The following is a 21,959-nucleotide window of genomic DNA, read 5'->3' as shown; positions in this document are numbered from 1 at the left end:
AGCCCATTCCAGCCTTGTGCAGGTCCACAATCTTGTCCCTGATGTCCTTTGACAGCTCTTTGCTCTTGCCCATGATCGTGATGTTTGAATGGAAGAAAGATTCTGAGCAGGTGTCTTTTATACACATAACGAGTTGTAGTTAGGAGCACCTTACTAAATTAACAGGACTAATCTGTGTACCACAGGAGCACATACTGTAGCCAGGCTGTGGGAGCCAGAATTATTGTTGGTTGGTAGGGGATTAAATACTTATTTTACTCACTGAACTGCAACTCAATTTATAACAACATCATGTGTATTTTGGTTGACATGCTGTCTCTATCAAAATATACCTATGATAAAAATGATAGACCCTTCATGTCTTTGTAAGTTGGCAAAGTTACAAAATCTGCAGGGCATCAAAAATGTTTGCCACTGTAAGAGAAATATCCCAGAACCCTTCATTAGTATCTATTTGTATATTGCCCAAACAATGAAAAAATAAAAAATGATAGTCACTTTGTACAAAACTTTGTGACAAATAGAAGCACATAGTACAAAGAGTACTGACTTTCCCAGAGATGAACATGGTGAACATTTGTAAATATTAACCACTTGCCACCCGCCTTATGCAAAAAGACGTCAGCAAAGTGGTTTCAATATCCTGAGTGGACGTCATATGACGTCCTCAGGATATTGAGCTGCGATCGTTGTTGCAGGGTGTCAGTCTGACACCCCGCAACACCGATCTAGGTAAAGAGTCTCCAACGGATATAGGTAGATAGGGCAGTTGTAAAGAAGTCTAAAAGGTAGATTGACTTCTCCTGTAACCACCCTAGCCATACATGGATCGAATTCGGACAGTTAAGCATGGAATTTCAATCCATATATGGATGGCTTTTGAGTAGCAGTTAAATGAATGTACACTCTGCCTACATCTACCATAGACATAGGAAAACGCAAAATGATTTTGCTGATGTTTTGTGTTTTTCCGTGGCCAGCAGTCAATACGTTTCTATCCTGAACACGGTTCTTCCATCTTCAGGAGATGGAGGTTGAACCTCACCTAACCGCAGCAGCTCCTAAAAGCCTATGTGTACATTGACACATAGGCTTTTATGGAGTTGAGTTTAGGAGCTACTGGTGTAAATGAAGCCTAAAAGGTACAGTACATTTGTTGATTTATTTAGATTTCAATTGTGATTCCTTAGTATATTTGCACAAAGGTGGGTCAAACTGTTAGCTGGACTGAACAAGATGGCCAGTGACATAGTGTAAGAAAATAAAGTGTGATCTTTGCAATTCGCTGGAATATTACAGGAAAGGAATGTGTAATGTATAGAAGGGCGAGTATGCAATATACGATCAAATGTGAATTTTTACTTTATAGTTCATCTGTAATACAATACAAATGAGGCTGCCTTAGTTGGCCTCCTCCTAAAAATGCTACTTATCTGGCCATGCCCAGCATCAATGTTTCTGGAACAAGTTTGGAGCAAATAAGAGTCAGGCCACCATATATTTTATATTATACATTTCTACTTTCTCCAGGCCAATGACTCCAATTATTTAAACCAGAGCATCAGCATAACAGCCATGCCATTAGCATTTTTTAGAGGGAGATGTCAGCAAAGGTAGCTCTATTTCCCTCATGACAGGTTACCCTTTAAACTATCATTTGACAGCACTACTGAATAAGGAGAATGAATTGGATTGTATTTAAAAAAAAATATCTATTTATTCTTATAATTTTTTTATTTTGATTGATCACCTTGAACACTCTCTGCATAATCCTCATCATCAGAGTCGGACTCTTCTTCGTTCTCTGAATATTCCTCATCAGTACTTAAATTATCTTCGTCCTCTTCCATTACCTCTGCATTTTCCCTTTCCTCACGTTCTAGAATCTTCTGGAAAATGTTGAACTCTTCTGATGAAGAGCGTGCAACCTGTGATAAGAAGTCTTCCTCAGACAACTGCACAACCTCCTTGATTTTTGGGTTGGTAAGAGGGCACAGAAGATTTTTGTTAGGCGGTATGAATCTACCCAGACGCTCCAGAAAATGATGCCGAACTCGAATCTCTTTTAATGATTTTTGGAAAATTCCAGAAGAAATGATGTCTCCGTGTTTCCCACCCATCCGAAAGTATGCATACTGCAAAATGAGAGAAACAACAGTCAAGGAAAAGGGTCTATACCAGTCTTTCTTAAATCGGAGTTCAGTGCAACCCTTGGGTTCCTGCAGAAGTTGCTAGGGATTTCTTGGAGAATTGAGCAATTAATTTTTTTCTTTTATTTAAAAAAAAGGTATAGTTTTTATTGAGCAATTTCTGACTCTCAGATGCAGCGGCAGAAAAGAGTACGTGAACCCCCCGGAATTAACTGTTTTTCTGCAGTAACCTGCCATAAAATGTGATCCGAGCCTCATCTAAGTCACAATAATAGACACATACAATGGGGGTAATTAATTAAAGCTGCTGCTCTACTTTTTCGGCATTAATCCCTCTTGGTACTGCAATGTACCAAATTCATGAAGCATTTGCAACACTTTTGGTTCCGACAGCAACTTGTGTACGCAAAACAGGTAGTTCCAAAATGCACCACTTTTGCATTGTGCAATATTGAATGCACCAAATTTAAAAAGTAGAGCTAAGACCGACTCTCTTGGCATACAGAGAAAAAATTGTATGAGATAGATTTTCCGAAAGTGCATTCTAAAAGAGGCGCAGCATGAGCCAAATTCAAGTACAAGCAAGTATATGAATTTGGCATATTCTTTACCACTTTTAGAATGCATGAGAGACGCTTTTGCAAAATCTGTCTGTGCCAGTCTTTATGAATTATAGGGGAATGTGCTTAAGCTGATAACACAAACAATTCTATTATCAGAGTAGATGTCCCCTGTGTGGATTTGCCAGTTATCTCTCCTCACAAGCTGTCAGCGTGAGCAAAGGACTACCGATAACCAGCAAATACTGTTTACACTGTGATCAGCTGTTAATTGGACACAGCTGGTCACATGGTAAAGAGCCGTTGTGTATGGGTTTTTTTCCCCCTGATCTGTGATCATCTGTGTTCAAAAGACACAGTGATCACAGATCCATGCCGATGCGTGCTGCAGGGGAAGCGTGATCATAGGACAACATCCATAGATGCCCTCCTGGCAATGTGAGCCCTTGCTGTAGCCATCTTTCAACTATAGCGTGGGCAGGGGGTGGTTAAACATTCACAGTGCTGGAGGAAAAAGTAAGTGAGCCTTTGGAGTTGATGGCTGGTTGAACCCTCTTTTCGCAGCAATGACTTAGGATCAGACCTGCATAACATTAAAGGAGAAATTTGTCATCATTCCTCTTTACAAAACTGCTACTGTTCTGACACATTTGTAGGATGTCTGGGGTGAATGGCTCTCTTGATGTCATTCCACAGCATCTCTATAGAGTTAAGCTCTGGGCCACACCAAAAGGCGCATTTTCTTTTCTGAAGTCTGTGGTGGATTGACTTCAATGCGTAGGGTCATTGTTCTGCTGCATCACCCAACTTCTACTAAGCTTCAGCCACTCTGAGGTTATCCTGTAGGATATTTTGGTAAACTTAGAAATAAATTTTCCCGCTGAATGATGGCGAGTGGTCCAGGCCCCAAGGCAGTGAAGCAAGCCCAAATAATGATGTTCCCTCCACCATACTTCACCATTGAGATGATATTTTGATGTTGGTAAGCTGCGCTATACATAGTGCTGAGTATTCTTCCCGAACAATTCAAAATGTTTTCTTCATCAATCCACAAAACATTTTCCCAGTAGGGTTGTGGTTTGCCAAGGTGCTCTTTAGCAAACTTCAGGCACCCAGCAATGTTTTTTTGGAGAGCAGCAGCTTCCTCTGTGGTGTTCTGCCATGGAAACCCTGCCTGTTCAAAGATTTACATATGGTGGACTCATGAACTGGGATGTTTGCCGGCCTTTAGAGGTTACTTGTGGGTTCTTCTTTACCTCATTGAGGATTCTGCGTTGTGCATTGGGAGTCATCTTGGCTGGCACCCACTTCTAGGAAGTAGACACAGTACTAAATTGTCTCCATTCATAGACAATTTTGTGTTATGCAGATCAAATACTTTTGATTATATATGTCTTCAGAGAGATCCTTTTTGCAAAACATCGTTCACATCAGCTGATGCTTCCTATGAACAGCAATCTTACAATGTTTGAGTGTCTTTTAGCAATCACAGTGGCCCTAAACCACACCTATGCAAACTACTGACTCCAATTAGCTTTCATTGACATTACTGGTCTTACATTTTCCTCGAGCACTGTGAATGTTTAATGGATGCGTTTAATAAAAGGCATGAGAAATAAGAATGGTTTGTGTGTTATCAGCTTAAGCACATTGTTTGTCACATTTAAAAATTTTTGGCAAATGACTGCAGAAAACACAGTTAAGTCTGCTTTCTTGACATCGCAAGTGACCACTGAGTACCAGTTACCTTTTTAGCCCTCTATTCTTTCCAGTGACCTCCAATTAAAGGGCATTCTTTCCTCTAATCACCAGTGTTTTGTGACCCTTCTGTTTGTGATCACCAGTGTAAGGAGACCCTTCAATGACCAGCACTGTAAAGCTAGCCATGCACTATACAATCTGATAATACATAAAGAAAAAGGTTTACCGCTTCCATGATCCAACTTTTATTTCATGCTTTTGGCTGGTAATGGAAAAAAACCCTGAAATAGCGTGTATGGATATAGATTGCAGGAACCACAGCTCATATGGGTTCAGTGGATTTCTCTTCAAACCTGCCATCAGCTGGCACTTCCATCCAATTATAGACACCCGGTCCAAAGGAAGAAAGAACTCTCATGGTCTAAAACCATCGCTACTTTATTCTAAAACATGTATACCATACACTTTAATAAAAATATGCCACAACTGACACTGGTAAAAAACACACACACACAATCTCCTATTTACCAGGCAATCTCTAGCTGCAACATCTGACAAGTAGGGACCTGGTGTGTGTGGTGACATTACATCTAAAACACTGTCCTACGCATTTCGTCAACTGGCATCCTCCAGGGGCAGAATGAGCGCACGTCACCACTAATGGCATTTATATCCAATATATGCAAATCAATCCATTTAAAATAGCAAGCAAATAAAAAAAAACGACTAAGAAGCATACTTACTAAATATCCAAATTTAAGAACACAAAAAGAAACAAGAAAAGAAAAAAAATAGAAAAAGGCAGCAGATTGCGATCTCTGAAAGACTATGAGGTAATAGCGCTGTCTTATTGCTTATTAGACCCATACAGCATACCTATATGAGCTTGCTGAACATCTGATTTCCCAAACCATAGGCTTTCACAAGATTTTGGAGTGTGTCTGGAATTTTGAGCCCTATCAGCTAAATTAACATTTTTGTGGTCATACACTGATGTTGGATGAGAAAGCATGGCTTGCTACCGATTTTCCAATTCATGCCAAAAGGTGTTCAGTAGAATTAAAAGGTAAGAGTTCTGTGTCGCTCACTCCATTTCCTCCACATCAGACTTGTTAATCCATGACAAGGGTTGACCGCACACAAGGTTGGAAGCACAGAATTGTTTAAAATGTGTCTGTTTGCTGTAACATTACAGTACACTTCATTGGAAACACCTGAACTCAATAATTCGGAGGGGTGTTCACTTACTGTTGGCCATATAGGTAGGTGTGACAATTAGCTGCTCACAGACTTTTGGCCTGATAGTGTACAACAGTGAAATAAATAACCATTGAAGATAATCTAGGTCACACTCACTTGGAAGAGCTCCTCTAGATGGTTGGGATCTTTGGTTAGGGCTTCTGGTGTGGTGTTAAGGATTTTCTGTACCTGCTGAGATGAGAACTGACACCGAGTCTTCAGACACTGAGCTGAGGCTAACAGGCGGGAGCGGGGCATGGCGAGTATGGAGGGGCATCTGGACAGAGAATTCTGAAGAGATCCTGTATATTGAGAGAGGGGAGAAAGATTATGTACACAGTAATGAAGAGTACTCATTTGTCAGGAATTATTAATACTATGATATTTAATCTGGAGAATAAAAAAATGTTTTTCTTTTTACTGATACAACAAATTCACCAATTCATTCAGTCCAGGGGCAATCAGGAATACAAACATGCAAAATGAACAAAGGCTTTATTCACACTAGATGTCATTTTTGGTTCCATGGAGTGTGCTGAATTTTCTAACACGGGCCAGCTAAAACATCAGAAAATGCATGGCAACATACGCTAAATCATTCCCTATACTAAATACGTTTTTAATTGCATTGGCTGTAAACAAACCCTTATCAAGATCAGTCAATCACAAATGAAGGAATGGTGACTTTTAATTGGTTTCTACAGGGTTGCACCACATTAACTGCTAGTATGTAAGGCCCATTTGTAATAGATAGCTAATCCTTTTTTTTTTTTTTTATCAGAAAAAAATATTTATTGTGCCAACAAAAGAAAATACACATTGCCGATCACATTCAATAAACAGTAGGTAGTAATACTGTAATACATGAGTAATGCGAGCAAAGAGGATCAAACAGTGGCACCAAAAGCATCACAATGACTCATCTTGATAGAAGAAGAAAGAAACATTGCGCCGGCAGGCAAGTACAATCCCACCAACCCAGCATAACCAATCAAAAAGGCCGTATAAAAAAACCTACGTTAGACTTACCGGTAACGGTATTTCTACGAACCTTCCAGGACGGCACCTGAGAGATGATGGCTCCTCCCTGCAGGAAACACAATCACATGACAGTTTAAAATGCCCCACCCTTCCCCTTGCTCCCCAGTATGTATTAGAGTAATTCTGAACTGGTTCACAAGGGACATAGTCCTTATAGGTACTTACCTTTTCCCTCCACATAGGGCGGGAAGTAGGCCTGCTGTCCTGGAAGGTTCGTAGAAATACCGTTACCGGTAAGCCTAACGTAGGTTTTCTCCTATCACCTTCCAGGACGGCACCTGAGAGGATAATCAAGTATACACAGGCCTACCTTCAGGGTGGGACCACAGCCTGTAGAACCTTTCGACCAAAGGCTAAGTCTTGCTGTGACAACATTTCCACACGATAGTGCTTCAGGAATGTATGACGGCTGGACCAGGTAGCCGCGCTGCGGATTTGTTCCCAGGAGGCCCCTGCTTTCTCAGCCCAGGAAGTTGCTAAGGATCTAGTAGAATGAGCATTGATTTTAATAGGAGCTGCCACTCCGGTGCATACATAGGCCTCGGAGATAGCTTCTCTAATCCATCTTGAGACTGAGGCTTTTGATGCCTGCAGTCCCTTCCTGGGCCCAGCATGTAGAACTAATAGGTGATTGGATCTCCTAAAACTCTTAGTTCTCTCCAAATAGGTGAGAAGACACCTTCTTACGTCTAAAAAATGAAATTTATTTTCTTTTTCGTTCTTTGGTTCAGAACAAAAGGACGGCAATATAATGTCTTGCGTCCTATGAAATAAGGATGCCACCTTAGGTAGGTACAGGGGGTCTGCTCTAAGAGTGATCCTATCTGCCTGTACCCTCAGGAAGGGTTCTTTCATGGATAGCACCTGCAAATCCCCTACCCTCCTGGCCGAAGTAATGGCTAACAAAAAAGTCAACTTTAAAGTTAGAAATTTAAGTGAAACCTCTTCAATAGGTTCGAATGGGTGTATAGATAACGCCTCTAACACCCTAGTTAAGTCCCACAGCGGACAACTATATTTTTGGACTGGAGAAACCCTTTCTCTTGCTAACAAAAAGCGTTCAATAAGGTCCTCTTTAGCCAATCTTTGGTCGAGATAGACTGAGAGGGCCGCTATCTGGACCCGAAGGGTACTAACTTTTAACCCCAAGTCTACTCCGTCCTGAAGGAAGTCCAGGATAACCGGGATAGAAGTTGAAGATACCTGTCTTTCCTTACCCCAGGAACAGAAGGTCTTCCAAACTTTTGAATAAATCTTTTGAGTTACTGGTTTCCTGCTCATGAGAAGGGTACTTATGACCTTCTCTGAGCAGCCTTTACGTTTCAAGATCTGGTGCTCACTAACCAGGCCGCCAGCTGAAAGAATTCCGGCTTTGGGTGAAGTACTGGGCCCTGCCTGAGGAGATCTGCCCTGTACGGGAGTTTTAGTGGTTCTACTACCGCCATGGATCTTAGGTTTGCAAACCAAGCTCTCCTTGGCCACCATGGTGCTATCAGAAGAATCTGGCCAGGAGACCTGCTGAGTTTTTGAAGGACTCGTGGAATAAGCGCCACAGGCGGGAAGGCATAGGCCAGCCTGAAGCGCCAGGTCTGGGATAGTGCATCCAGACCCTCCGACTGTAGTTCTTGGGAAATCGAGAAATACCTTTCTACCTTCCTGTTTTGTCGGTTGGCAAACAAGTCTATTTCCCGATTTCCAAAGTACTGAACCAGGGTATGAAAGACCTCTGGGTTCAGTTCCCATTCCTCCTGCCTCAACTGCTGACGGCTGAGGAAGTCTGCTTCTGTATTGCTCGTCCCCTTTAGGTGTATGGCTGAAATAGAGAGAACTCTTCCTTCTGCCCACTCCAAGATTTCCTTGGATAGTTCTAGTAGGGGACTGGATCTGGTCCCTCCCTGGTGACCCAGGTATGCTACCACTGTAGAGTTGTCGGAGCTTACTTGGACTTCTCTGCCCTTGATGTCTTCCTGGAAGGCTATTAGGGCTTCCCCCACTGCTCTGAGTTCCCTGTAGTTGGATGACCTGCGAGCTAGTGAGCTGTCCCATTGCCCCTGGGCTTTTTTCTTTTCTAGGTGGGCGCCCCACCCCCAGGAGCTGGCATCCATGGTAACATTTACCGGGTTCCACTGAGCCCATGGTCGTCCTTTCTTCAGGTTTTGGTGAATTGTCCACCACTCCAGGGAAGCCAGGACCTGAGGGGTGAGCAGTATTTCCTGGTCCAGGGACTCTCTCTTTCTGTCCCATGAAGACAGGAAGAAGAAATGCAGTGTCCTTGCATGAAGCTGGGCCCAGACTACCGCTGGTATGCTTGCTGACATAAGGCCCAAGACTCTCAGAACATTTCTTCTGGAGAGCCTGGGGTTTTTTATCAGGTCCCCTGCTGCTGAGGCTAGTTTTACCACTTTGTCTTCTGGCAAGAAGAGCCTCTGCTGCCTGGTGTCCACTATATATCCCAGAAAGGTCTTGACCTGTTCTGGTTTGAGGGAGGATTTTTCTTTGTTGATTATCCACCCTAGACTCTCCAGGACTGCTACTGCTTTGTTGGAATCCAACGTGACCTGGATGGTTGACTTCCCTGAAATCAGTAAGTCGTCCAGATAGGGTATAAGGGATATACCCTGGAGGTGCAAAAATGCCATTGCTTCTGCTAGGATTTTTGTGAATATCCTTGGGCTGGAGGTTAGCCCAAATGGTGCCCTGAACTGCCAGTGGAGGATTTCTCCTTCCACCACAAACCTCAGGTACGCCTGGTGATCCACATGAATTGGCACGTGAAGGTAGGCATCTTTGAGGTCTAGGGTCACCATGAAGGCTTCCTTCATGAGGTTCTTCCTTACTGAATAGATACTTTCCATAGTAAATCTCTTGTATTCCAAAAACTTGTTCAGGTTTCTCAGATTTACTATTAGACGGTATTTTCCGGATGGTTTGCGAACTACAAATACATGGGAATAGAATCCCTGGTACTGCTGATCTTTTGGTACTGGCACTACCACTAGTTGCTCGGCTAACTCCTGTATGAGGGCAGACCTCTTCAGGGCATCCCTGAGAAGATGTGTAAGGGTGACCATGGAGGGGGGTGTTGCCAAGAATTCTAGACGATAGCCCTCTTGAACTATTTGGCAAATGTAAGGACTGTTCGAAATCTTTTTCCATTGGGGAAAGAATTGGGACAGCCGACCCCCCACTTTGATCTCGGTGTCACTTAGACTGTTTGTCGCCGGTTTTTGGAGGAGGGAAAAGCAGGTTGTTCTTCTTATTCCCTTTACAAAAGTTCCAACATCTGTAGGGTTCCTTTTTGGCTTTTTGTTTACCTTGCCCCTGGGGGCCTCGAAAAGTTTTCCTGAAAACTTATTTTTTGGGGTTTAACTGGAAATTGTTTGCCTTTTTCTGATGACCTAGCCAGGACATCATCTAGGCCTTTGCCAAACAAAAGGGCACCCTGAAAGGGGATGCCACACAGTTTACCTTTAGATGTTGCATCACCCTCCCAAGCCTTGATCCAAACAGCCCTCCTAGCTGAATTAATCAGGGCTGCTGTTTTGGCTGATGCTCTTGCAGATTCAATTGCTGCATCTGCCAGGTAAGCAATCGCCTTCCTTATCACTGTAAGTGACTCTACCACCTCCTCTGCCTCAGAGTTCTGAGCCAGGTGCTCGGTGAGCATCTCCACCCATATATCGGTATTCCTGGCTACACATGCTGCTGCTAAGGCTGGACTCATAGCTGCCAAATTGGCTTCCCAAGCCTTCCTAAGGAGAAATTCTGCCCTACGGTCCATCAAATCCTTGATGTTACCAGCATCCTCAAAGGAGAGATCAGACAATTTAGTGACTTGCGACAAAGCCGCATCAAGTCTAGGGAGCTTTAAAAAGATCTCCTCGTCCTCCTGGGAGAAGGGAAACCTTCTTTTCCAGGTTTTTTGTTTGACTATTCTCCTTTCAGGGTCTCTCCATTCTTGTAGGACTAACTCCTTAAGGGACTGGTGTAGAGGGAATACCTTAGCCTGGGTGTCACCCAAGCCCCTATAAACTTTATCCTGAGCTGAGGTTGGTTTAGGGGTCTCAGGGATCTCCTCTGTGGCGTAAATTGCCTGGAGGAGGCTCTCAAGATCTTCTACAGCAAAGAGGTGTCTCCTTAGTCGCATGTCTTCCTGAGACTGACTAATGGAGTCTTCATCTACCTCCCCTGAGCTGTGTCTAGATCTGGATAGACTTGCTACCTCACTTTCTTCATCCTCTGCCTGACCCAGAGGGGGTATCTGTGAAGGTGTAAAGAAGGCACTTGGACCCTTAGAGAAAGGACTTTCTTGAGAAGAAGTGCCTTCCCTGGGGGTGAGTTCCTCTGTCTCAGTCTGTACTGACTGCCCAGCGGCCTCCCGGAAAGCTTTGACTGTTGCTAACATTTCCGTCTGCATGGATGCGAGAAAACTCTTCATCATTGCAGCAGCCTCCTTCCCTGCTAGAGCATTAATACATTTATAGCAGAAGGTTTTTGAGTAGGATTTAGGGAGCTTCTCCTTACAATTCCCACACTTTTTAGAGGAACTATGCCCTGTAGCGGCAGGAGACTGAACTGAGGCCTCCTGATCTCCGCTGGGGGATTTTGAAAGACATGAGATACACATACATTACTCCGTCTTCCCCCAAAACTGCTGGATTGTACTGGGGAGGAGAGGAAGCAGACAAGAAGGGATCCAGATCCTGCTCTGGCCGTTCCCTAAAAGTCGGGAACTCTCGCTGCCTCCCTCCTCCCTTTCCAGGGGGATTAGTACTCACCGACCCCCGACCTGGATCTGCCAGCGGTCGTGTCTGTCTTTCCATCCTCTTCCATGAGGAGGGTGACTAGGTCCTGGCTGCCGGTACTTCTGAACAAGCTATCCGCAAGCCGACCCTTCCACCACCAACGCTGTTCTCCACGCTGCCGACAGGCACTTCCGGGTTGCGCCGCCGGGAACCGCCTACTTCCTGTGACGCGGTTCCTGTTCTCAGAGTGAGGCTTGGAGCGCGGCGTTTGAACTAGGAAACCCGGGAGAAAGCGATTTGAATGGCGGCGGTTCTTACCAACAGCACCCAGTGATGGCTCGCCTCCCCGCAGCTCAGAGCACTGGTGCACGCCTGGGGCGACCTGTGAGTTGGACCAAACCTACAGGTAAGTTCAGCTCTCCCTGGCCTCCCTAAAACCTGTCTCAACAGGGGTACCTTCGACCCTCCCCGGTCTCTAGGTTTTTTATATTTTTTTTTAACAAAACACACGTGTCGCTGTGTTCGGAGAAACACAATTAATACTGGGGAGCAAGGGGAAGGGTGGGGCATTTTAAACTGTCATGTGATTGTGTTTCCTGCAGGGATGAGCCATCATCTCTCAGGTGCCGTCCTGGAAGGTGATGGGAGAAAACAACATTACCCCCAGTCTACCCATCAAATTGAACCTACCCCCTCAGCAAACAGAGGGCAAGTATAAAGGATACAGCACTTACCAATTAATACCCCCAATAGAGTCTGTTCATCCAGAAAATATCAGTGTCCCCTATGCTCGGAGAAATCGGGCCATAATCAGTTGCGGGGGTGCCAGCCAGGCCTGCCATATGGAGTAAAATTTACGAGTAGCATTTCTGTGCTGATATGTCAGGTATTCTTGTACAAGAATGTAGTTAACCTGATTTATCCACTGTTTTTTGGTTGGGACGTGTAGGCACAATCAACCCTGTCCTCAGGGCCCACTAAGGCCAGATTTTATGTATTGCCTTGGGGAGATGCAGACTAGAATCCTGCAATCACTGAGCAGAAAAATATATCACCTGTGATCTATTTCAGTTAGCTTGCAAACCTGGCCTGTTAGTGGGCCCTGAGGACAGGGTTGATGACCACTGCAATAGAGCACCTTTGGGATGTGGTGGAACAGAAGATTTGCATCATGGATGTGCAGCCGACAAATCTGCAGCAACTGCCTGATATCATCATGTCAATATGCACCAAAATCTGAGGAATGTTTCCAACACCTTGTTGAATCTATACAACAGAGATTTAAGGCAGTTCTGAAGGTAAAAGGGGGTCCACTCTGGTACCAGCAAGATTTACCTAATAACGTGGCCAGTGAGTGTAAGTTAGAGTGGTGACAGGAGTAGTTGTGGGAATGTGGCCCAGATGGCAGGTGGTTAGGCAGGCACCCAAGAAGAGTTTGGCAACCTCTGTAGTAACAGGGTGAAAAGAGGAAAGTATTGAATGTAGGGTAGACATGGTAAATCCTCTGGAGGAGAGTAACATGGTCACTTTATTTTGTAAAGGTTATAGCAGTTGGGAAGAGCTGAGAAGTTTGGGTACATTTCCAAAACGTAAGAGCTTGTCACTTCCATGCAGGAAAGCATTGATTTTTATTTTTTTTTTAACCCAACAAACTCTTTATTGAATAAGAAAATAGATGTACAAAGGTTATGAGCAATACATAAAACAACAGTGCGTGATGTTGCAAAGAATAGTTGTAATAGCTGGGGGTCTATAAATATCGAAAATCCAGTTCAGTGTTCTAAGTGTGCTACTATGTGTACAACCATAATAATACGACACATTCAGGGATAATGCAAAACTCGCATCAGTTTATATTTATCTATGAATGGTAAAGGAGGTGGATTGTACAATATTTCGACACTCAATTGGTTACTGGTTCTTCCTCTGTGAATGTGAAAGCTAGATCTAATAACGATTCCAGATATTATGGTAATTAGCTGGACATTTTCTGTGTATATAAAAGGACCCTCTTATAGGGCAAAGACAGATTGACAGCCACCATCCATTCCCAGACTGTAGGTGGAAAGAAGCCACACCTTTGCCAACAACAGTCTGGCCTTAAACAGTGTTTCCTGGAGGAAAATGTGATGTTTGGGACTGTCCCAATCAGGGAGTAAGCCCAGCAAGCAATGTTTAGGGCATAAGTTCAACAGGGAACCCATTTGGTCATGTAAAAATCGGATCAGTGTGACGGAACCGCTTGGGCAACCCGCTTAGGTGCTTATGTTCACCATCCAGCGCCTCCTGCCCTCCAAACCGTCCTGAGCAGATCGAGAGATAATACCAGCTCTTTTTACCCCAAGCAGTGAGGTAAACTCTAAAGGAATTATTTTTATTGAAACTCAAACACATACTTTATACCCTACAGGAGGACATCCCCCTTCCTGATTATATTACCCTAACAATACAAACTGTACACAGGAATATCATTACCATAGCTAAACAACCAACATATACTATAAACATTGAGTTGATTAAACAACTAGCCAACTGGACAATGTTGAGATTAATCAGAGATCTCATTCCAGGTCAGACTGGCTAGGACCGAGCTCACAATGTACACGACTACACATTATCACAAATAAGTTCAACATACCCACAGTAGTTTGCTAGCAGGCAACAGGTGAGTTCATTTGCACAACCAAATGGAAATGTGGCATCTAATGCCACGTACACACGATCCGAATATTGAACGAAAAATGTCATCTGAGGAAGAATCTTCCAATAATCGGATCGTTAGTACAGGGTTGGACGAGCCGATCATGACAGTTCATCCGATATTATTTTATCGGACATGCACGAAAATTTTCCTCGTATGATACCAGATCGTACGATTTTCGTTTGGTCAGTACAGTTATCGTCCGAAAATACTACACAAATACATTACAACACGACATCACTTGCGATTTTTTTTTTCTGTCATACAAGAATTTTCGTGACTTTAGTAACCTATTCAATTTCTACTTGCGACTAGTAAACGAAAAAAGTCGTACGATCTGTCGTCCGATTTTCGGATCGTGTTTACGTGGCATTGGCCCTTAACATGGATCCTGGGCCTAGACTCCCGGAGTCTGTGCATTCTGGGAAGATATAAACCCTAATTAGAAACAAGACCACCCAAGGATCCACCAGGCACACACCTCCCAAAGATCAGTGTTCCTCCAAAAGCCAGGGCCCATAGTCAGTGGGTAAGAGGCTTACTTGTTAGGTCTGTCACACCCAATAATCCTGAATGACGGGGAAGGACCACAGTAAGTGGAAGAAAGAGCCACTAGAGTCTCCACATCTAGGATAGGAGGGGTCATAGTGCTGCTTATAGCTAGATAAAGGGATTGTGGTTATATAGGATCTGTGTAATTATATATGTATATGTATAATTGGGTAATCTGATAGTTTGGGGAAAACCAAATTTACAAGATGCCAGGACATCTTCCCACCCTTTGTCCTCCAGCTCCGCCACGGCCGCCATCCATTGAGTTTTTAGCTGAAAGGTTAGTTCAGTCATCGCTGGTTGGAGAAGGCTGCTATAAAAGGTGGACGTTAATTTCTTAGAATCTGCGCCCAGGAGGACATCTAATGGGTACAAAGAAGTCAGGTTGTGGATCGAGTCTCCAAATTGGACAAGCAGCATGTGGCGAAGCTGGAAGAAGTGAAAGAACATGTTAAAGGCCAACTTGAGATCCTGAAATGACCTGACACTAATGCTATATATTTGGGAGAGGTATATAACTCCATGAGTAATCCACACTTCAATATCAGGTAAGGTGAGTAGTGTTGGTAAGCACGAGTTGCCCCAAAGGGGTGTGTGGGCATGAGTAGATGGAGCTTTCATCCTGTGTAATGCCACTTCCCATATTTTACAATGGTGATAAACCAGCCCCTTGTGACCTCCAATGCTAGTTAGATCTCGATAGTCACTTAAAAAAAATCTAAAAAGGGTGTATAACCAAACCAGGAGTTTGCGTACATGCCAAGTTGATATATTGTTCAATATCCTCTTTATCAAAATAAAAAAATGGGATAATAGGGCAGCTGGGTAGTAAACATTAAGATCCAGAAGAGCAAAAAGGCATTGATTTTTAACTTACCTTTACATATCAAGTCAGTGTTGTGCCATATAATACAATTAATATATTGTTTTGTGATAAGCCAATTCTTAAAAAAAAAAAAAAGAAGGATTACCTTCTCCCAGCCCTAGGCTCCTCAGAGTGTCAACCTTGTCCCTCACTTGCTTGGCTCCTGTCTTCAGAATCTCTGGCTTCTCTTCAAGAATTCTTAATATTGTTTTGTGGTTCAGTCCTACCACACGCAGCTCCTTGATGGTGGAAGTGCTGTGTACTGTGCATTTCATAGACAAGATCCTTTCAGCTTGTGTCTCTGAGAAGCCTAGATCCAAGAGCTCTTGTCTGACAGCAGGAACAATGGACACATGTCTCAAGCATAGACTTGGCCAACTAAAAAGAAGCCGGTTTCTGAGACATAAAGACACCTAAATGAAGCACAGGATAAGAAGCTGATCACCCATCACATTTGGAATACACAAGATGGAAACAGTGACTCTAAAACAAATATTCTGTATAAATAAAATGCAAAGCCCTAAAGCTCTACTATAGTACTTTGTGCCATAGATGGGCAGATTCCTTATCAATTGCAGGGACAGAAATACAGTGCTGCGACAAGGTCATCTAGAGCCCAGGGTGAACATGCCAAACTGTGCCCCCCCACAAAAAAGCACTAACCGCCATGCTCACCCCATAAGCATACATTCTCCCTCCTCACAGGACAAATCGCCCCCCTTCTCAAATTTCCCCTCCCAGCACAAGTCTTTGCCCCCCCCCCATCTCAAATACTCCCTCTTGCCACCCCCCCCCCCCAAAAAAAAAAATCTGAGCACAAAACCTATACCCCTCGAATTTCCCATCAGAGTACAAACCCCCTCCACTCCAAATATCCCCTCCCAGCACAAACTGATATTGCCAAATATCAGTTCCCTTTATTAACTCTATCTGATCAAACGCTCTTAACATGTATAATATTGTTTAACCACTTGACCACTGGGCACGAAAACCCCCTTAATCACCAGACCAATTTTCAGCTTTCGGTGCTCTCACAATTTGAATGACAATTACTCAGTCATACAACATTGTACCCATCTGAAATTTTTGTCCTTTTTTTCCCACAAATAGAGCTTTCTTTTGGTGGTATTTGATCACCTCTGCGGTTTTTATTTTTTGCACTATAAAAGAAAAAAGACTGAAAATTCTGTAAAAAAAAAAAAAAAAATCTAGTTTCTGTCATATTAGCAGGTTATTTCTCACACACAGCATATGCATACTACAAATTACACCCCAAAACACATTCTGCTATTCCTCCCGAGTATAGCGATACCACATGTGTGCGACTTTTACACAGCGTGGCCACATAGAGAGGCCCAACATGCAGGGAGCACCATCAGGCGTTCTGGAGCACCCAGGCCAATTCTGACATTTCTCTCCTACATGTAAAAATCATCATTTATTTGCTAAAAAAATTACATAGAAACCCAAAACATTATATATGCTTTTTTTTCAAAGACCCTAGAGAATACAATGGCGGTTGTTGCAACTTTTTATCTTGCACGGTATTTTCGCAGCAATTTTTTGAACGCGTGTTTTTAAAAAAAAAACAGTTTTGTGCTTAAAAAAAAAAAAAAACAGTAAAGTTAGCCCAATGTTTTTGCATAATATGAAAGATGAAGTTACGCCGAGTAAATAGATACCCAACATGTCACCCTTCAAAATTGCACACGCTCGTGAAATTGCGCCAAACGTTGCTACTTAAAAATCCCCATAGGCGACGTATTGCAAGGTATTGGAGTATTGAGGGTATTGCGGAGTATTGGGGGGGTATTGCAGAGTATGGGGGGGTATTGCAGAGTATGGGGGGGGGTATTGCAGAGTATGGGGGGGGTATTGCAGAGTATGGGGGGGTATTGCAGAGTATGGGGGGGGTATTGCAGAGTATGGGGGGGGGGGTATTGCAGAGTATGGGGGGGGGTATTGCAGAGTATGGGGGGGGGGTATTGCAGAGTATGGGGGGGGGGTATTGCAGAGTATGGGGGGGGGTATTGCAGAGTATGGGGGTGGGTATTGCAGAGTATGGGTGGGTGGGTATTGCAGAGTATGGGTGGGTGGGTATTGCAGAGTATGGGGGGGTGGGTATTGCAGAGTAAAATAAAAAAAATGATGAGTGCAATACTCTGCAATACCCCACCCCATACTCTGCAATACCCCACCCCATACTCTGCAATACCCCACCCCATACTCTGCAATACCCACCCCCCCAGGGTGGGTATTGCAGAGTATGGGGTGGGGTATTGCAGAGTATTGCACTCATCTTTTTTTTTTATTTTGCAGAGTATTGCGCAGGGATGGCTGGATCTGTGACTGCAATTGTCACAGATCCAGCCCACAGTGCGGCGGCTGCTGCTGCCGCCCGATCCCCCCCCCCCCTCCCTCTCCTCTCACACTGTACCGAACGGTACAGAGAGGAGAGGGAGGAACCGGCGTCATTACATGACGCCGGTTTGTTTACAAGTGATCGCGCCGTCATTGGACGGCGCGATCACGTGGTAAGGAGCCGCTTCCATTGGCTCCTTACCGCGAGTGCTGTTGCTGCGGGTCCCGTAGACCCGGCGAGCACCGGCGATCGCGTGTGCGCGCCCGCTCGGGCGCGCACAACGCAGTCTCTGGGAGGACGTACATTGACGCCCTCCTAGAGTACAGTAACCGCTCTGTAGCCGTATTTTGGCTATAGGGCGGTTACCAACTGGTTAAAACAATAGCATTACATATATACCTTATTATTTATTTTTATTTCATTTATTTTTTTTTATTACGATTTTTCTAGGTGTTTTATAATTGCCCTTTTATTTTGTACAAACCCAGTCTAAAAGTCTCTTAATTATTGTCCAGTCTTTTTTTGCTCTGTGTAGTAATTTGCTTTATTTTTTGCTGTTTACATCAAAAATGTGTTTCTGGCCCCTGTAGTCCCACAACCAGCCCCTATGTATAAATAGCACCTTAGAATTGTTCAGCCCCATTCCAGTTTAAGGAGCTGGTGCTCCAAGCGCATAGCCTGTCTCCTCTCTCGGTGACGTCACATCGTTCCACAATGGTTTGCCTGGACTTCCTGGTGGCCACAGGAGGCTCCATCTACCTCCTCCATCTCCAGTGGTTCCCCCGGCACAGCGCAGTGTTGGCAGAATAGACCAGAGCAGTGCACTTACTACACTATCTTGTGAGTGTTTTAAACTATTGTGAATAAAACTAGTTTTAATTGCTACACTTAGGAGGCGCTTCCTTTTCTCTTCCCCTTGTTCCCACAAAGCTGGCTATACTCCAAGAATAGCTGCCGCCAATTTCTTATCCATGTTATAGACTTTCCTATGGATTGAGAAATCTAATACCAATATTGTGTCCTCATGATCACACTGTTTTTGCGTTTTTCATTAAAAAAACAAACAAGTTATAATGACCTGCTCTGTGCAATGGTCTTGCACAGAGCGTGGCTTACCTCCTATTCTGGAGTCCCTTGTCGGTGCTCTCAACTCCTCTGCTTCCCCGAGTTCCCCCTCAGCAGGCTTGCAGGCCATAGACATACAACACTGCACGGCTTGGCCATGCCCTCCGCTCCCTCCTCACAGCATTTGACTAACAGCAAACAGCCTATGGCTCCTATGGTTCTCATAGAGACTTCCGTGAATGCAGGAAGAGAGGAGCAGCACTGCTGCACACAGGAAAAAGCTGCATTTAGAGATAACTGTGGTGTTTAGGGATGGCTGTTGGGGGGCACAGGCATTGGAATGTTTTTTTACCCTAAAGCAGAGAATATATTATAGTGAAAGAAAAACCTTAAAGTGGATGTAAACCCCAAAAAACATTTTTTTTATGTCACAATGTAGAGTATAAGATTTCCTATCATCTGTGCCCAGTCTTGCCACACAGAGTTAATCCACCTCTGAGCAATCCTCTTTTATTGTTCAGTGAAAATTAACAGACTTCCAGATAAAACCTGTCTAAAAAAAAAGGGGATTTTTAATACAGCTTACCTGTAAAATCCTTTTCTTGGAAGTACATCACGGGACACAGAGCGGCATATTCATTACTATGTGGGTTATATGGAGTACCTTCAGGTGATGGACACTGGCAATCTCAAACAGGAAGTCCCCTCCCTATATAACCCCCTCCCATAGGAGGAGTACCTCAGTTTTGTAGCAAGCAGTATGCCTCCCAAAATGGTCCCTATAAGAGGGGTGGGAGCTCTGTGTCCCGTGATGTACTTCCAAGAAAAGGATTTTACAGGTAAGCTGTATTAAAAATCCCCTTTTCTTTCTCGTACATCACGGGACACAGAGCGGCATATTCATTACTATGTGGGATGTCCCAAAGCAATGCTTTAATGAGGGGAGGGAGACATCTTCCCAAGACAACAGGATTTAATTAGAGGTACACTCTAAAATAATAATAATAAATCCAACTTAGTCAAAAAAAGAATAAATTTAAATGTAAATTTAAATCAAGGGTGCCCCCGATTCCGAGGGTCTTAAATCGCAGCCTGCAGCACTGCCTGCCCAAAGGCTGTATCAGTATTCCTTCTTACGTCCAACTGGTAGAACTTTGTAAACGTGTGGACTGAAGACCAGGTTGCCGCCTTGCATATTTGAGCCATAGAGATCTGATGGTGTGCTGCCCAGGAGGCGCCCATGGCCCTGGTAGAGTGAGCCTTTATTGATAAAGGAGGAGGCAACCTCTTCAAGCCGTATGCCTGAGTAATTAACTGTCTAATCCACCTCGAGATGGTGGATCTTGCAGCCGCCTGCCCCTTCTTGGGCCCGTCCGGCAAAATGAACAACACCTCTGTTTTCCGAATCTTCTCTGTAGCTTTAAGATAGGCCTTCATGGCCCTGACAATATCTAGGGTATGCAGCAACCCTTCTTTTCTAGACGTAGGTTTCGGAAAGAAGGAAGGTAGAATCAAATCCTGGTTTAGGTGAAAACTAGGGTTGTCCCGATACCACTTTTTTAGGACCGAGTACAAGTACCGATACTTTTTTTCAAGTAGTCGCCGATACCGAATACCGATACTTTTTTTTAATGTCATGTGACCGTTTTCAAACCACAATACAGACCAAAGATATTTTCTTTAGAATTATGAAGAACTGGTACATCATGGTGTGGGGCTGTTTTTTAGCATACGGTTCTGGAAAACTACATATCATTGAAGGAGTGATCACTGTCAGTGCAGCTCATCGGTGCCAGTGCCCAAAAGTGCAGCTAGCCAGTGCCACCTATCAGTGCAGATCAGTGCCCATTAGTGCATCAGTGCAGGGAGGCAGCTTATTAGTGCATCTCATCAGTGCCACCCAATCAATGCCAGTGCCACCTATCAGTGCCATCCAATGGTGCCATCCAATTTGTGTTCGATGTCACAAAAAATAAATTAAAAAAAAAGTATTCTATTTTGGTATCGGGAGTATTTGCACGAGTACGAGTACTAGCGCAAATACTCGGTATCGGTCCCGATACCGATACTGGTATCGGTATCTGGACAACCCTAGTGAAAACCGGATATAACCTTCGGCAGAAAAGAAGGATGAGGACGGAGAACCACCCTATCCTTATGCAGAATAAGATATGGTTCCTTACAAGATAAGGCAGCCAATTCTGACACTCTCCTGGCTGAAACTATGGCAACCAGAAATACCAATTTCCTTGTTAGTAAAACCAAAGGAATCTCAGCCAAAGGTTCAAAGGGTTGCTTCTGCAAAGCTGATAGAACAAGATTTAAGTCCCACGGACAAATTGGGGACTTGATCGGAGGATTAATACGTAAGACCCCCTGAATGAAGGTCTTAACCAGCGAGTGGGTGGCCAACGGCCTCTGAAACCACACTGACAGAGCTGAAATCTGTCCCTTAATTGTGCTTAATGCCAGGCCTTTATCCACTCCCAGCTGGAGAAAACTTAACACTCTATCAATGGTATACTTGCGAGAAAGCCATTTCTTGGACTCACACCAGCCTACATAGGCCCTCCAAACCCTGTAATAAATTATTCTGGAGACCGGCTTTCTAGCCCTGATCAGGGTGGAGATAACCTGCTTAGACAGACCTCTACCCCTGAGAATCAGGGATTCAGCCGCCAGGCCGTCAAATTTAGACGCCGTAATGCAGGGTGGAGGATCGGGCCTTGAGAGAGTAGGTCTGGTCGTAGAGGAAGAGTCCAAGGGTCTTCTACTGCCATCCTCAAGACTAGTGAGTACCATGCCCTCCGGGGCCACGCTGGAGCAACCAGGATTACTGGCTTGTGCTCCATCCTTATCCTGCGCAGCAGGCGGGGTAGTAACTGGAGAGGGGGAAACGCATAAAGGAGTTTGAACTGATGCCAAGGGCAAACTAACGCATCGGTTCCGCAGGCCATCGGGTCCCTTGTGCGGGACAT

At 44.1% G+C, this 21,959-nt stretch overlaps 1 protein-coding gene across 4 annotated transcripts in view; it reads right to left on the bottom strand.

Moving 5' to 3' along the window:
- Positions 1-1,692: 1,692 nt before the first annotated feature.
- MTERF4 (mitochondrial transcription termination factor 4) overlaps positions 1,693-21,959 on the bottom strand; it is a 213,685-nt gene continuing 193,418 nt past the window's right edge. For 3 of the 4 annotated variants that reach the window (XM_040348905.1, XM_040348907.1, XM_040348908.1), the window contains exons 2-4: positions 15,661-15,967; positions 5,768-5,952; positions 1,693-2,135 (exon numbers count right to left, since the gene is read on the bottom strand). In XM_040348905.1, the coding sequence (XP_040204839.1) occupies positions 1,734-2,135; positions 5,768-5,952; positions 15,661-15,967 (894 nt within the window). In that variant the 3' untranslated portion in view covers positions 1,693-1,733. Of the gene's footprint in view, positions 2,136-5,767; positions 5,953-15,660; positions 15,968-19,032; positions 19,161-21,959 lie in introns of those variants that run through there. The other variant, XM_040348906.1, reaches the window with a different exon arrangement.

Source organism: Rana temporaria, chromosome 4, assembly GCF_905171775.1.
Source record: "Rana temporaria chromosome 4, aRanTem1.1, whole genome shotgun sequence".
NCBI classification, from domain to species: Eukaryota; Metazoa; Chordata; class Amphibia; order Anura; family Ranidae; genus Rana; species Rana temporaria.
This window is presented reverse-complemented; position numbering and strand designations above follow the sequence as displayed.